This window comes from Podarcis raffonei, chromosome 1 (assembly GCF_027172205.1).
Source record: "Podarcis raffonei isolate rPodRaf1 chromosome 1, rPodRaf1.pri, whole genome shotgun sequence".
NCBI classification, from domain to species: Eukaryota; Metazoa; Chordata; class Lepidosauria; order Squamata; family Lacertidae; genus Podarcis; species Podarcis raffonei.
This window is the reverse complement of record NC_070602.1, coordinates 80,816,497-80,830,750: the sequence shown is the minus strand read 5'-3', so window position 1 is coordinate 80,830,750 and position 14,254 is coordinate 80,816,497. Positions and strand designations below refer to the sequence as shown.

At 44.0% G+C, this 14,254-nt stretch overlaps 1 protein-coding gene across 1 annotated transcript; it reads right to left on the bottom strand.

Annotated features, from left to right (window-relative positions):
* Nucleotides 1-10: 10 nt before the first annotated feature.
* On the bottom strand, nucleotides 11-13,224 carry PRPF19 (pre-mRNA processing factor 19). The gene is made up of 16 exons (XM_053397317.1): nucleotides 13,037-13,224; nucleotides 8,251-8,400; nucleotides 7,213-7,289; nucleotides 6,752-6,893; nucleotides 6,575-6,648; nucleotides 6,422-6,484; nucleotides 5,973-6,014; nucleotides 5,735-5,809; nucleotides 4,688-4,763; nucleotides 4,156-4,265; nucleotides 3,721-3,876; nucleotides 3,313-3,382; nucleotides 2,635-2,720; nucleotides 1,015-1,185; nucleotides 628-733; nucleotides 11-483 (listed from the first exon to the last, which is right to left on the bottom strand). Exons 1-16 carry the CDS (start codon nucleotides 13,053-13,055, stop codon nucleotides 386-388), a joined length of 1,515 nt encoding a protein of 504 aa, XP_053253292.1. The 5' UTR covers nucleotides 13,056-13,224; the 3' UTR covers nucleotides 11-385.
* Between the last annotated feature and the right edge of the window lie 1,030 nt (nucleotides 13,225-14,254).

Genomic DNA, 14,254 nt, shown 5'->3' with positions numbered 1-14,254 from the left:
ACTTAGATGGTTATAGTTTAATATTCTTTTTTAATGAAACTAGAGAGTTGCATACAAAAAACCTGCACATCTCCCCATCCCTTTCCTCAGCCTTAATTCCTGCCACCAACCCTCATTTGATAGTCAACACTGGATGGGTTTGGCTCAATATTGTTACAATCACAGCACAGACAAAGCTGAAGGAACAGAGGAAAACAAATCCATTTAGTACTGGGCTCAACTTTCCATTCTACAGGTAGCCTGAACCAAGATAAAAAGCTATGACGCACCCTATTTCCCCCCGTATCCCTCCCACCCCCCACCCATGTGCCCCATGGTTGCCCCGATTATCTTAACACTACAGTGAAGAATAGGCTCTGCTCTCATCGCATCCTGGTAGGAGAAACTACACACTGTAGAATTTCAGGCTTCTGTCCATGCCTGTCGAAGCAAGGAACTTAGCATGATGCCCAAAGGCCACTCCTGTGGTCAGGCCGCTATGCTCTGTAGGAAAGGAAACAAAGACAGTTGAGTGAGAAATTATTTCATTGTTCTGTCACCTCACACACCACAAACAGTGATACTGGCCAACAGTACAAATGTCTGAATATAAAGCCCCTCAAGAATGGCACACAGGACCCCCCTTACCTGTGAAGTGGAGAACCTCCGTCCATTGCTTACAGATGTAGACTTGGACATCAGTGCCACCTAGGGCCAAATAGGTGCCACTCTGGTCAAATATGAGGGACTTCACCTAAAGAGAAAAATGGTATTTGAGATGAACACATCCACTTCAGAAGTAGCTGGGCCCAGTCCTCTCAGGCTGGGGCAGTAGCAACCTCTGTCCATTTAAAGGAGGCGCGCCAAACTAGAGGAAGCAGCTGTGCAAGGTTCAGAGAGCTGCCAAAAGTGTAGAGAAAATGGTTGCACTGGGCTTTAAAATGATGGGGAGGAACCTGAGAAAATTCCAAGTGCTGTCAATAAAAGAAAGGGAAGGAATACAGGCCTACTAGAGCAAGAGGGGGTCACACAAACCTCAAAGTTGTTGTCCAGCTGCAGGGTCTTAAAGTTCTTCAGTTTGCGCAGATCCCAGAGTTTGACAGAGGAGTCATCAGCAGCAGTGGCCAGGTAGTACCCATTCTCAGAGAAGGCAATGCTAGTAATAGGGCCAGAGTGTCCTGGGAAGTTTGCAACATTGGTCCTTTCCTGAGAAAAACAAGTCAGTATGTGTTAGAGACATGTTAGGCCTGATCCTATCTTCCCAAAGGATGCAAAGCTTCTACACCTTCCCTGCCTGCACAGTGAATAAGAGAGTGAGTTTATCCTCCCTGTGGCATACTTTCTGCATGGCATTTTGAGTCTGGCTCCTCTTCGGAAGTGATAGCAACTTTCAGGTAGACAGGTAATTAAAACTGGTCTTTCGATAAAGGTAAAGGGACCCCTGACCATTAGGTCCAGTCGTGACCGGCTCTGGGGTTGCAGCGCTCATCTCGCTTTATTGGCTGAGGAAGCCGGCGTACAGCTTCCGGGTCATGTGGCCAGCATGACTAAGCCGCTTCTGGCGAACCAGAGCAGCGCACGGAAACTCAGTTTACCTTCCCGCTGGAGCGGTACCTATTTATCTCCTTGCACTGTGTGCTTTTGAAATGCTAGGTTGGCAGGAGCAGGGACCGAGCAATGGGTGCTCAGCCCGTCACGGGATTCAAACCGCCGACCTTCTGATCGGCAAGTCCTAGGCTCTGTGGTTTAACCCACAGCGTGGGCCCCAAAGAGGTTAAGAGTCACTGAAAGAAAAAATGAAGTGCTTCCAAAGAGTTTTCAGTGGCAAAACTAAAATGAATCTTTTGATGTGGGAGAACTTGCAGTAGGGGCCCTAGAAGACTCTTGCTGAAATTGTACAGAAAATTTAAGTGTGTTAAGAAGCACCACTTTCTCATGACATCCATGTGAGATGTCTCTAACTCAGTGGTTCCCAACTGGTGGTCTGTGGACCCCAGAGGGTTTGCGTAACCCACTCAGGTGGTCTGTGGCACCATAAACTTAACAAAAACTATGGGAGATATCTAGAAGATACTAGTAGAATCTTTGGCTATTCTAAATCTAGTTCCAGCTCTAGAATGGGCAGTAGTAGCACCTCTTGAGTATTTATTGCTCATAGTTGTACCATTATAATCAATGTCTATTAATTACTTTCTAAACCACTGTCTCAAGGCAATTTATATATAATATAATCAAAAGCAGTTAAAACAACAAAAACAACAAATACATTTAAAATAAGACTAAAACCCTAACAAGTAGACACTCCTGGCAAATACCCATTTATCCACCTGGGAAAGCCTGTTGGAACACAAATGTCTTCCATTTTCCCCAAAAAGTGCAGATAGTGTGTGGCTGTCATAGCTCAAGAGGAATGCTCTTCCACAGAACTGAGACAGTCACACCAAAAGCCCTGTTCTGAGCGATTGCAGAGCAGGCTTTTGAGATCTCAAATGACTATGCAAGCCTAGCTTTTATGCAATTTCTCATTCAACAATATGGACAAGGAGTCAGCATTTATAAAGCACTTTGGAATATTCTATATGTGTCACATAACATTATCAGCTATCCTTAAGGTAGATATCATGAAGGAGCTCAATATTCCAAACCTTTTCTCACCTTCAAGTCCCAGATCTTAATCTGAGAGTCCATTGTTCCTGTCCCAAAAATAAGCCCATCAGGATGAAACTGGGCACAGGTCAGTGCTGCAGAGAAAGGAGATGGTGAATCATCACAAAGCTGAGAGAAAGCCATTCCTATGGGAAAATGAAGTCCCTACCCAGCCTTCTCCCACCCATGTATCAAAGCATGAGATGTGCTTGGGAATGATGCTAATCTATGGTTCAGCTTTATGAGAATGAGCCTAGCCCTCCGCAGAAGGCTCATCTAAAGTCTCCCTTCTTCCCCAGTACAATCATAAGGAGACTAGAAGCTGCCACTGCTGGTTTAGATTAACCATAGTTTAGAGTTTGTGCAACATGCTAAACTGTGATTAATCTCAAATAAGCTTAGTTAAAATAAGCAAATAAACTATTACTTGATATTAACTTGTTTCCATTAACCACAGTTGTGACAACTCAGTTTGTCCAGGTTCAGCCAACACTGCAAGCTGTGGTTACACAAAAACCAGAAGCAGCAGTTTTTGGATTCCTTATTGAGGCTGTACCAGAGGGGGAGTGAACAAGGCTGGAGGAAAACTATGCTTGTTCTCAGAACACTAAACTATGGTTTAACATTATGGCCAAACCAGACCACACTAAACAAGTTTCACCAAAATACCAAATGCAGAGCCCCTACCACAGCCAGAAGTTTCATCTGTGACCTTGGTGAGAACACGGCCAGTCTGGATGTCGGAGAAAGCCCAATACTGAAAGAGAGGAAAGGTGGAGGGTTTGTATATGGCAAAATGTTTCTTCTGGAAAGCTTTCTTTGACAAACCCTTACTGTTTTATGTTTTGAATTTTTTAAAAAATGTCAATGTTTGTACCTTTTCATTGTGAACTAGATTGTTTTATTAATTGTTATCTCTAAAGTGTGAACCACTTTGGAGGAATTGTTATGTTAAAAAATGAGATAGAAATGTTTAAAATAAAGCTAATAAGCAAATATGCAAGTGCAGCTTCACATTTTGCAGATGTCATTTTAGCATGAAGAGCTTTACAGTTAACACAATCTGGGCCTGACCACCTCTGGTTTCGATCTCACCTGGTCATCAGAGGAGCTCAGTAGGTAATCGCCTGTGGCATGGAGACTCAGCCCTGTCACGGCACTCTCATGGGCACGCACAACCTGCACACATGAAACACTGGGGACTGACCAGATCCGGATAGTAGCATCTGGCGAAGCCGAGAACACCAGTTCCTGCAGGGGAGAGCGAATAAAGCCCAAAGTGTTAGGCTGAAACAAGAGCTTTGTTTATTGAATTCAGAACAGTTGTGTCCTTAATCATCGGCTCAAGAAGCGACCTATGGAGTGCATTCTCGATCTATAAGGGGACCTCAAGGGAGATCATACAATGGTTTCAGGCAACTGCAGAGGAAATTCAACAACACGCCAAAGTTATATTAAATATTTTAATAAATATAAATAAGGGGCATGGGGGTGGAGGGAATGAGGCAGGCAACAAATGACAGTCTTTACCTGGGAAGGATGGAAGACTACACTGGTGACCTTCTTGGTGTGACCTTTCAGTGTGGCCAGGATCTGCTCTGAGGTCTTGTCAAAGACAACAACATTCTTATCAGCTCCACCTGGAAAACAAAGAGACCACAAAGGCCCAGTGAAGGAGAGCGCCCTACACTCCTTCAGCACATCTTGTATTGGGACTCATGCATTGCAAAAACAAAATTCATAGAAAAATGAGTATTTTAGGGAGAAATGTATTGGAAAGCATACAGAAATGAGTATTTTACAGGACAAATGTATATAATATCTGAAATGTTTTTGTAGTTTCATTTTAATCTACAAAACCCCAGACAGGATAGACCCAAGATCAACCACAAGCAAAAGTAACCCAGAATGAAAATAGGTTAATCTGCCCATACCTACATGCAAACCCAAGCATGAAACCAAAGGAGAAGAGGTGGCTTTTGAAGAGAGCAAAGGACCCCATGGCTCAAACTGTCCTAACACTTTACTGAGGAAAGGAACTGAAACAGAAGTCTTAACATACCTGTGAGGATCTTGTTGGTGTCAGAAGGACACAAGTCGAGAGCAAGGATGCCAGGAATACTGGCACTGTGCAGTCCCTGTGCAAAAGCAACATTGTTGACATTAACGTTTCAGTGCAAAGGATGAGAGAGGGCCTACTGCTTCATCTCAACAAGAGTCAGGCAAAACGACTCATACAAGAGGAGTGTCTGCAAACACTTGGCTTGATCCCAAACTTTTCCCAGTTTGTATCCTTGATAGAACAAGCAATATTTCCTCATGATTTGACAGGAATCTGCAGACTCGACTCCAAGCCCACAGCAAAAGTAATGAAAGAATGGTGGTGATCCTGGTATCAATAGCAAGATCAATTGCTTTCCTTGTGCAATCAAATGGTAAGTGAGCTTGAAGCTGTTCCAGAATCAAGAGAGAAGCTGGTAGCAAAGAGCAACACCAGTTTGGTTTCAGCTGCAAAAGCAGCACAGTATTGTTATTTTGGAAAGGCTGGAGGAGGCAACAGAGGTCCAAGAGCTCAGAGCCTTTACACTCAAGGCCAGTATGTTGCAAAATATGGTTAAACTTCCAGCAGACAAGGAAAACCTCCAGTCGAAGCCTGGCATATAAGAGATCAGGTGCGAGGCAGGCAGAGATGCAGCTTCCAATTCACAACAGAGAACCTTAAAGTGTACTCCTAATTGTTCATTGGCAAAGAAGGGCTGCTGTCATCATCTATCAGATGGTAGGTGGTGACAGCATGCCCTCCAGCATTGGGTGACCCCTACAGAAAACAGATTTCAAGTCAGCACCGGTCAGTGGTGCTTTCAAGTCTTGCTTGTCACCTGACATCAGGTGATTGACAGGTGAGTGGAATCCTGCCCATCTGTCAAAGTAGCCTGTCATGGTTCTCTACCCTAGGCTTAGATCAATGGATAACTAGTGCAGAATTGTTCAGATAGAGAGAGGATGCTCAATAGTTGTTTTTTTTTTGTAAAACCTAGGGAATGTTCGGCTTAGATGAGATGATTCCTTCATGGTAGCCTTCCCAATTAATTATGATCACCATACTCACCACATGTGAAGCCACCTGCCGGTACCTGCTGAGTTCTTCCGGCTTCACCAGCTCCTCCGGCACGGTCTTCCCTCTCTGCCAAAAAGACAACATAGAACTAATCTCCTTGTAACAGGAGCATCCTAGCACAGGGAGCTGCACCTTTGCAGCAATCATGAGAACAAACATACTGCAAGCACCCCTGGATCACTCAGTGCTTTCCCGCCTGTAGAGCAAATATTGAGATAGGAGCACTCACCTTTTTACGCTCCGTGGTCAGCACCGTGGCTTTGTCTTGAAGCTGCAAAAAGAGAACAGCATTAGGAGAAGCCAGCTTCAAGCATGGTATGCTAGCACATCAATAAGCAGGGGACAATGCTGCTGACCCACTCTACTTTTTGCCTGTTGCTGCTGGGGAATGGCCCCAGGACAGAGATGAGGCTATTGCATCTGTCTGCCCACCCTTTTCTGCTTGCTCTGCCAGCCAGGGTGCTATCAGCGATTCCTGAAAAGCAGGAGAGCGGAAGAAGCTGCAACTGATTGACCTGTCAGACACTGCAGCCGTAATGTAGAAAGGGAAGGCACAACAGTGTGGAAGTGGCATGTTCCTACAGACAAAGCTAGCTGTAGAGCTCAGATTGGAAGATCGTAACTGTATAGCTATAACATGATCTGGATGGCAAATAGCAAACCAGGGATATTTCTTACCTTCTGGATAATCTCTGGGGTCATTCCAGCCAGCTCTCCTAAGTCCATTGGTTCACCAGCACCCTGCAGGAAGACAACAATGAGCATGATTAACCCAGAGAAGAAAGACAGAGCACAAAGAGAATTATTGACCGATACATGTGTGTGACTTACCACAGCGTTGGGTTGTGAAGAAGGTACAGCCTGGGGAACGATGAGGCCAGCCTGGGGTTTCAGAGTTGCCAAAGCTGGGAAGAGAGAGAGAAAAGGTGGTTTGGCAGGTTAAAGCTGGCACTGTGGACTGCTTCCCTGGACATCACCCAAAGAACATATCATCTTCTGAGTCTTTACCTTCTCTCGCAGCAGTGACCTCTTTGGTGAGACGGGCAATGACACGGCAGGCAGCATCATGCTGGTATAGTGCATGGGACAATTCCTGACGTGTAGTTTGCAGCTGCTGGCGTAGCGTGAAACTGTGCAGCATGACAGCATCCTAAGGAAGCACATCAGCATAGTAACTGATCTTTGGCACAGCAACAGCTAGGCCATATTGCATTAAACACCGGAGTAGTTTCTTGAATATCTGGCCAAAACATTGTGCTGTATTTTTTCTGAGGAGCAAACTACTCCTGGCTTAGGAGTCTCCTTCCTCCCAAAACTTTCCAATCCTGAATGTCTTGCTTCCTTCCACTATTAAGCATGGCTGAAAGCAGGGAGGAATGCCTTAAGACACAGAGGAGAACATTTCCAGTTCCATCATCTCAGCAAGCAGAGGAGGGGCCCCCCAATATATATATATTAATGATACTTACCCATTCATCTTGAAGTGCCTTTAGAATGGCTGGAATGCTAGTAGCAGATGGTGGCTTTGGCCGAATTGGGTGGGCAACTGGGGATTACAAAGGAACAAGAAAACATTACTTCCAGAAAGAGCCGTCCATTATTATCCTTACAAACCTGCCTTACACGCCTTTAAAATCAAGGCTGCTTGGAAGAATGGTTCAAAAGGCACATGCCTTTTGCAAGCTTTTTTAACTGCTGCAATTCAACAACCACCTATTTGCCTTTATCCATTGCTCAAGACATCCATGCATTGAGAAGTAAAAAAAGTGAACTGTGGGGGGAGCAGAAGGCCACAGGGATTGTGGGTCAGATGGAAGGAACCACAAGCAAGCTAAGGAGAAGAAAGAGCTGGGGGTAGAGGGAGTTTTGCTGAAGTGGGAAGGCAAGTGGGAGGACATAGATGCTGAAATTACTGAGGTGAGTATGCAGACTGTTCTTGGGTTAAAAGCAAAAGTGGGTAAGCTGTGGCCCTCTAGATGGTCCTACACTCCATCAGTCTCAACCAGCATGGCCAGTGATGGTAAGAGAAGTAGTCCAACAGCATTTGGAGGGTCACAAGCTCCCTACCCCTGGTTTAAACAACCAAATACTTTTGTTAGCAACCCTTCCTTTATCTAGACCCATTTATAACCTCACCGGGCCCTGATGCATTTGGAACAGTCATATTAGACAACAAAATAGCAAGTCAGAGAGACTATCCTTATCAATATTTGATTTAGCTTTTCCTGTTGTGGCAATATGGTAGACCAGTACCTCATAACATCCTGGTTTCAGCATACCCTGGAACAAGGGTAACCAATGTCATGCTCTTCAGATATTGTCAGACTCTATCAACTCTGACCATTTGTTCAAGCACAACACCCTTTATCAGTCAGCGATCAGGTTTCAAGAATTCCCTGCCACCCAAGGTCTTAAAAGGAGAAGACTAAGATTGGCAACTCCACATTCAACTGTTTATCAAACACAAGGGAGACTCCAGTGCCTCTGACTCTTCTATCCTTCCTCACCTTTGATATCTATTAGTTGCTCTTCAGACAGTGGCTGGTTGTTCACTGGATCAGTCCCATTCTCTGCAATATACTTTTCAATCAGCCTTCTCTCATAGACATGGTTTGAGACAGGAGACACACAGGGATGCTCAGGCACCTCATTTGAAACTGCAAGAAAAGGGACAATAGAAATTGGCAAAAGTCACTCAACCATCCATGTTTCACAGCACTTTACGAAGTAGAGATACAGAAGTAATAGGGGAGATGAAGTATCCCAGCCCAATGGAATCTACAGTAAAAATGTTGTAGCACATTGTGCTTCTTTTTGATTATCTATGCTTTTGTAAAACAAGAACATGACACCTTTACAAAATTAACCAAGCTCCAGAATTTCTAGTTTAGGAATTGTGTGAAGAACTGGCCCTGACAATGGAGGCTGGTTTGCAGGGAGAATGGAGCACTGCACCAGCAGCCTATGTTTGACCTCAACCAGTGCTTCCCCCACCACATATGCCTTCTTTCTTACATCCGGTCCAAGGTGGTGGCCTTTGTTGCCTGCATCCTCCACTTTAGTCTCTTGTGTTGCCCTTGTAGAACTCGGCAGGGAGAATGGGGACAAAACTCTAATCGTTTGGGTCTGTTAGTCCTTGCCTCTCGCTCCACCTACCTTGGCCTCTGGCTTATTGCTCTGCCCTACCAAACTCAATAGGCATCAGCCACCATTGAACTCCTGACAGGCATAACTTCCAGTATGTATTAATGTGCAACTTATTCTTCCTTGCCTAAGCTGACCTGAGCCATAACACAATGCACTAAACTACACAATCTTTCAATCAATTTGGGCTGTGCCCAGATCCTGCCACTGAGAAAAACACATTCATGTGCTCTTTAAATTGCAGCATGTATAAGCTTTGAAGAAGATTGTGTTCCTACTAATTATTTAAGTTTAAAAAGGAAGACATTTAAGTTTCTTCTTCTGATTCTTCTTCTGTCCCAATAGTGATAAAAGAATCAAATGCAACTGTTTTAATATTTGCATTCCTTCATGTCATATTTGTAAATTGACACCAAAAGCAAAACCACAGAATCAAAAGACCTCAGGGTCCCTTTTCAGCTCTACAATTAAATGATTCTAAGACTTCACAAAGCCTACCAACCAAAGATGCACAGTATATCACAACCATGGGTTGCGTCAGGATCAAGTTGGCTGAACCCAAGTCCCACTGATTTCAGCAAGACTAACTTGGTTTAGCAAGATTTCAGCAAGACTAACTGATTTCAGCTGAGCTAACTTGGTACGGATCCAACCCGATGTCTAACACACAATTGCTAGACATCAATGCACAATGGTCAAAGCTGAATTTTAGCCCTTCCACTTGTTAAATTTCAGTCATGGAAGCACATATATTAGAAAATCCTGCCAACTAGCAGCCTAATGCTGAAGGGTTACATTGGATGTCACAGATCTATTTGTTCCTGCCTCATGACATCACTACACTGCCCATTTCCCCACCCCACATGCAGCAGCCAATTATGTGGAGCAGGAGCAGGAGCAGGAAAATGTTACAACATGGATAGCAATTCCTGGACATTACCGGTGAGAACTCAATATAGGAATGTTTTTCATAAATTGACCATAATGTGAACCCATCCTTAGAGACCTGCTCCCTGCCTTGGAAGCCTTTTTCTACCTGACCTGGGAGGGCGGGGCCCTGAATGACTCCAGTTACAAAAGCTGAGGCTGCAGAACAGAATCCTCAGCTGGAGTATTGTTTAGAGGGGGTTGTTGCTGTTAATTTTTTGTACCTTTATTTTGTATCTTATGATTTATGTGGAAATTGTTCGATTTTGTCGTATGTTGTGTTTATTGTTTATGTGGTGTTCGAAATTAGCCAGGCGCATCTTGCAGTTAGCTTTCGACCACTTGTGACCAAGTGAAGATGCTTGGGGGCTAGGATGGTGCCTGACATCTCCATCATCTGGGGATCACTGGATCTGGACTGTTTCCGCACCCGAATACCTCATCCTGTAGAATTCTATCAGTTATATTTTATCTGCACAATCGGAATGAATTTCTGGAACCAAATTGCTTTTTCTGTGCAGCCTGAGCAGGAGCAGACATCATTAAAAAAAGAGAGGTCGGAATAGGCCAATATATATATACGCTGTCCCTGGATCAAGTGACTTTTCTTCTTTAAGTTCTCAAAGCTCTTAACCTAGCTCAAGCTCAATGACAGATATTTAACTGAGAATCAATCAGTCCATCATTTGAAAAATAAGACTTTAGAACCATCTTGCCCAAAAATGGCAACTAGACATTTCATTTTGGCGACTGCAACCTTGGGTTAAGGAGCTATTTGGCACCTACCTTATATATCTTAATTTTTAACACTGTGTTTATGACTTTTGTTATGTTTCTAGTTATGTATTTTTTGTTGTTGTAAGCTGCCTTGAGCATGGTTTTAACTTTGGAAAAGTGGCGTACAAATAAAAGATTAAAAACTAATGGCCTGAATTCAACTAACTGGCGTTCTAGCAGAAGCAAATGAACTAGCCTAATGGGGCTCTCCTCCCCACACACCCTGATGAGCAATGTGTAAATTCTAAACTGGATTAGTGACTGGGGAAGGAATCAGCAGGTGATAGCTGTATCGATAAAAAAAAAGGCAGAAATCATCTACATGTGCAATAAACTGCAAGTGTGTAAGAACTGTAAGTGTGTGCCACCCATTAATGCAGACCTTGAGAGAGTATTACTCCTTTGCCAAAAAAATTACTGTCTGCTGCTTCCCATCTAGTACTGTTTAGGTTATAATTTAGATTTTCCCATGGACAGTCAGAAAACGTGTCCATCTTAGCCAAGTCAAGCCTAAATAATTTTGGCCTAAAGTATAAAGAATCCAGATATATAGAAATAACTAAACCTAAAGAGCTGAGGGTAGAGGCCATTTGATAATCTTAACGATCATAAAAACAATGCTCTTTAATATTTGGCATGTGGTACCTGTGAAGCACAAAGTTAAAATTAGTTAACATTCAGTTAGGATTGTCAGTCTCTAAAGAGAATTAGTAAAAGCTTCTGAATCTGATAGAATGTGATTGAGAAAGCCTGAAGTCCTAGAGAGAGAGAAGTCATGCATTCAAATCACACCCACAGGTTTTTTTCAATGCCTCGAGATGCAGAATTCCAATTACACCCACATACCTGAATGCACAATTACAGGTGCATTAAAACAGCCTAAAGAGTAATTAAAAGCAAAATCTTAAATCCACTTCACTCGGCAAGTCTGTTTTCTAGATACATTGAGCAGGAGGTGATCTACATATATACAAGATGTCTGTGCTACTCTGTTGTACCTGCTAATTCTGCAGAACTATACAAGTTTGTTAAATATATATTCCATCTGTAGCATAACCAGGGGAGGGGGAAATAGCACACCACCAAGAGTATTTTTAAAGTGCTAACCAGAAGTGTGCAAACACCTCTTTATAATAATGTATTTCCTGCACTAAAAATAACTCAAATAAGGTTCTCTCATTACAGACTATGAAGTAATGGTAAACTAGAATTTACATTCTGGTTTGATTAAGAAGGTTAATCAGAGGCTGGTGCCTGTTCAAAGAAATGCCTATACGATCAAAGACTATTTTGCTTATTGAATGTATAATAACCAAGTTTCACATTATAACTCAGCAGCTTTGGGCACCCCACTTATTCCCAGTTGCTTATCTGAAAAATAGGAACAGCTGCAGAGCTGCTCTGATATCATTACCAAATTCTGTAAAGCACTCCATCACCTTAATATGACATTAATTAATAACTTTAATTAATTATAAAGAATTACAAATATAAGAAAACTAAATGGTTAATAAATATAATGTAACAACAGTGCCCATTGCCAAGCGAATCTTTTAAGTACCTGTCCATGATAACAACAGTGGCCCAAATTTTGCTATCTTTTTATTTATTTACATGATTACAGACTGCATTTTCGTATAAAATGTTGCAAAGCAGTATACAGCATAAAAACATATGCTATCTTGTCTTCTGGCAGAGATCAGTCTATATGACCCAATGGGTCCATTCTCATCTCTGAGCTGACAGATCAGGGTAACCCATTGTTTTTGTTACCAGAAATGAAAGGCAAGGTCATAAGAATGTTATTTACCTGCCATTCCAACATCTTTGGACCCTCAGAAAGACAATTAAGATTAATCTTAAAAGATCCAACCCAGAGTTTTGTGCTTCAAGATTGAGGCTCAAATGTTGAGGCTGCAAAACTAAACATACTTACTAAAGATTTAGCTACTTCAGGTATGCTGAGACTTACTCCTGAATGAACATGCATAAAACCAAGCTGGAAAATGTCACAAACACCATCCCTAAGAGACAGAGCTGCAAAGCAGGAAGCCCCCCCTGTTGTAACCTCATCTCTTCTATAAACTCGTCAGGCAGTCTTGGGAAAACCACACACTCTCAGCCTCAGCATCTCCACCGGGGACCAGAAAAGCACTGTTGCTGAATTGTACTACTGGGTTATTTTAAAGGTCTGGGGCAAGTAGATTGGGCATGGGGAGCTCTGTGGACACAGGAGAGAGCCATGCAACCGCCCACAGCAATGTATTTAACACATCCTCATGACCAGAATTACTGTGGTTGGAACCCTCAACTCGCCCCCCCTTTCCCTTTCCCCACCAACTGTAGACCACTGGCTGCTCCCTCCCCTTCCCCCCTGCCCCCTCATGCTGTGAGGAGCCGGAAGGCCGAAAGGGGCACGAGAAAAGGCGAAGGCGAGTCACTCACTGGAGCAGATGAGGGACATGGCGAGCGCCTCTTCGGTCTCTGCCTCACGGCCACTTCCGGGCCACGAGATCGAGGAGGAGGATTCTACTTCCGGTGGCCGGGGCCAGCTTCTTTAAACTGTACCGCGCGCCGGACGCCAGCGCGCGGGAGACTCCAGCAGTCGGCCGGAAGCGGAATCTTCTTCTTCTTCCTCCCGCCCCCGCACTTCCGGAAGGAAGGAAAGCAAAGGAATCGCTGCGAGGCCAAACGGACCAGGAAAGGGAACCACCTTCCGGATCCGGAGGGCTCCAGCGGTGCCGATCAACAACTACAACTCCCGGCATGCATTGGGACCGAGGAGAAGCCGCGTTCGGCTGTGCGCGTGCCAATCCGTATTTGGAATCCTTTCCGCTTTTGCTCCGCTCCCCTCTTTCTCGCGGCAAAATTCAAGAGAACAATGGAGAGCTAAAGAATTGGAATGCATCCATCGGGTTGCAGTAGCAGATGGAGCAGCAGCTGCTGCTCCTTCTAGCTCTTATTTCGTAGGTATTTGTTTTTAAAGTACATTGGGAAGTGCAGGGTGTTCGCACGCCAGGGCAGCGGGGCACAAAGACACCTGCCTGAACGCTGTCCAGGAGAGCAGAAGTGGTTCTTGCTGTCCTCTGCAGTTTAACGAGGTTATTACAGTGGTACCTCAGGTTAAGTACTTAATTCGTTCCGGAGGTCCGTTCTCAACCTGAAACCGTTCTTAACCTGAAGCACCACTAATGGAGCCTCCTGCTGCTGCCGCGCCGCTGGAGCACGATTTCTGTTCTCATCCTGAAGCAAAGTACTTAACCCAGACTCTGGGTTAGCAGAGTCTGTGACCTGAAGCGTATGTAACCTGAGGTACCACTGTAGTGCTACCCGATACGCGTTTGGTAAGGAGAATGTTTTGCTGAAAATCCAGCCCAGTCTCAACCCCATCTCTGCCCTGTGATGTTAATACACCGCAGGAGCGTCGTAAATCCCTTTTTTTTAAGCGTGCAGAAAACGCTCAAAAGCCAGATCACAGGTTTCACGTGATATAAACTCTCCAAGTTAGAGGGGAGCCGCTGTCTTTGCTATTTCTTCTTTTTAATTAATTAAAGCTACATGCGCTTCAATACAGGTTCCCTCCTGACCTCGTAAAAATATCTCCCGTTCCATCCCAGGGAAGAGAAGCGGCAGCAGAAATGCCCCAAGGAGCCCTGAAGTTTC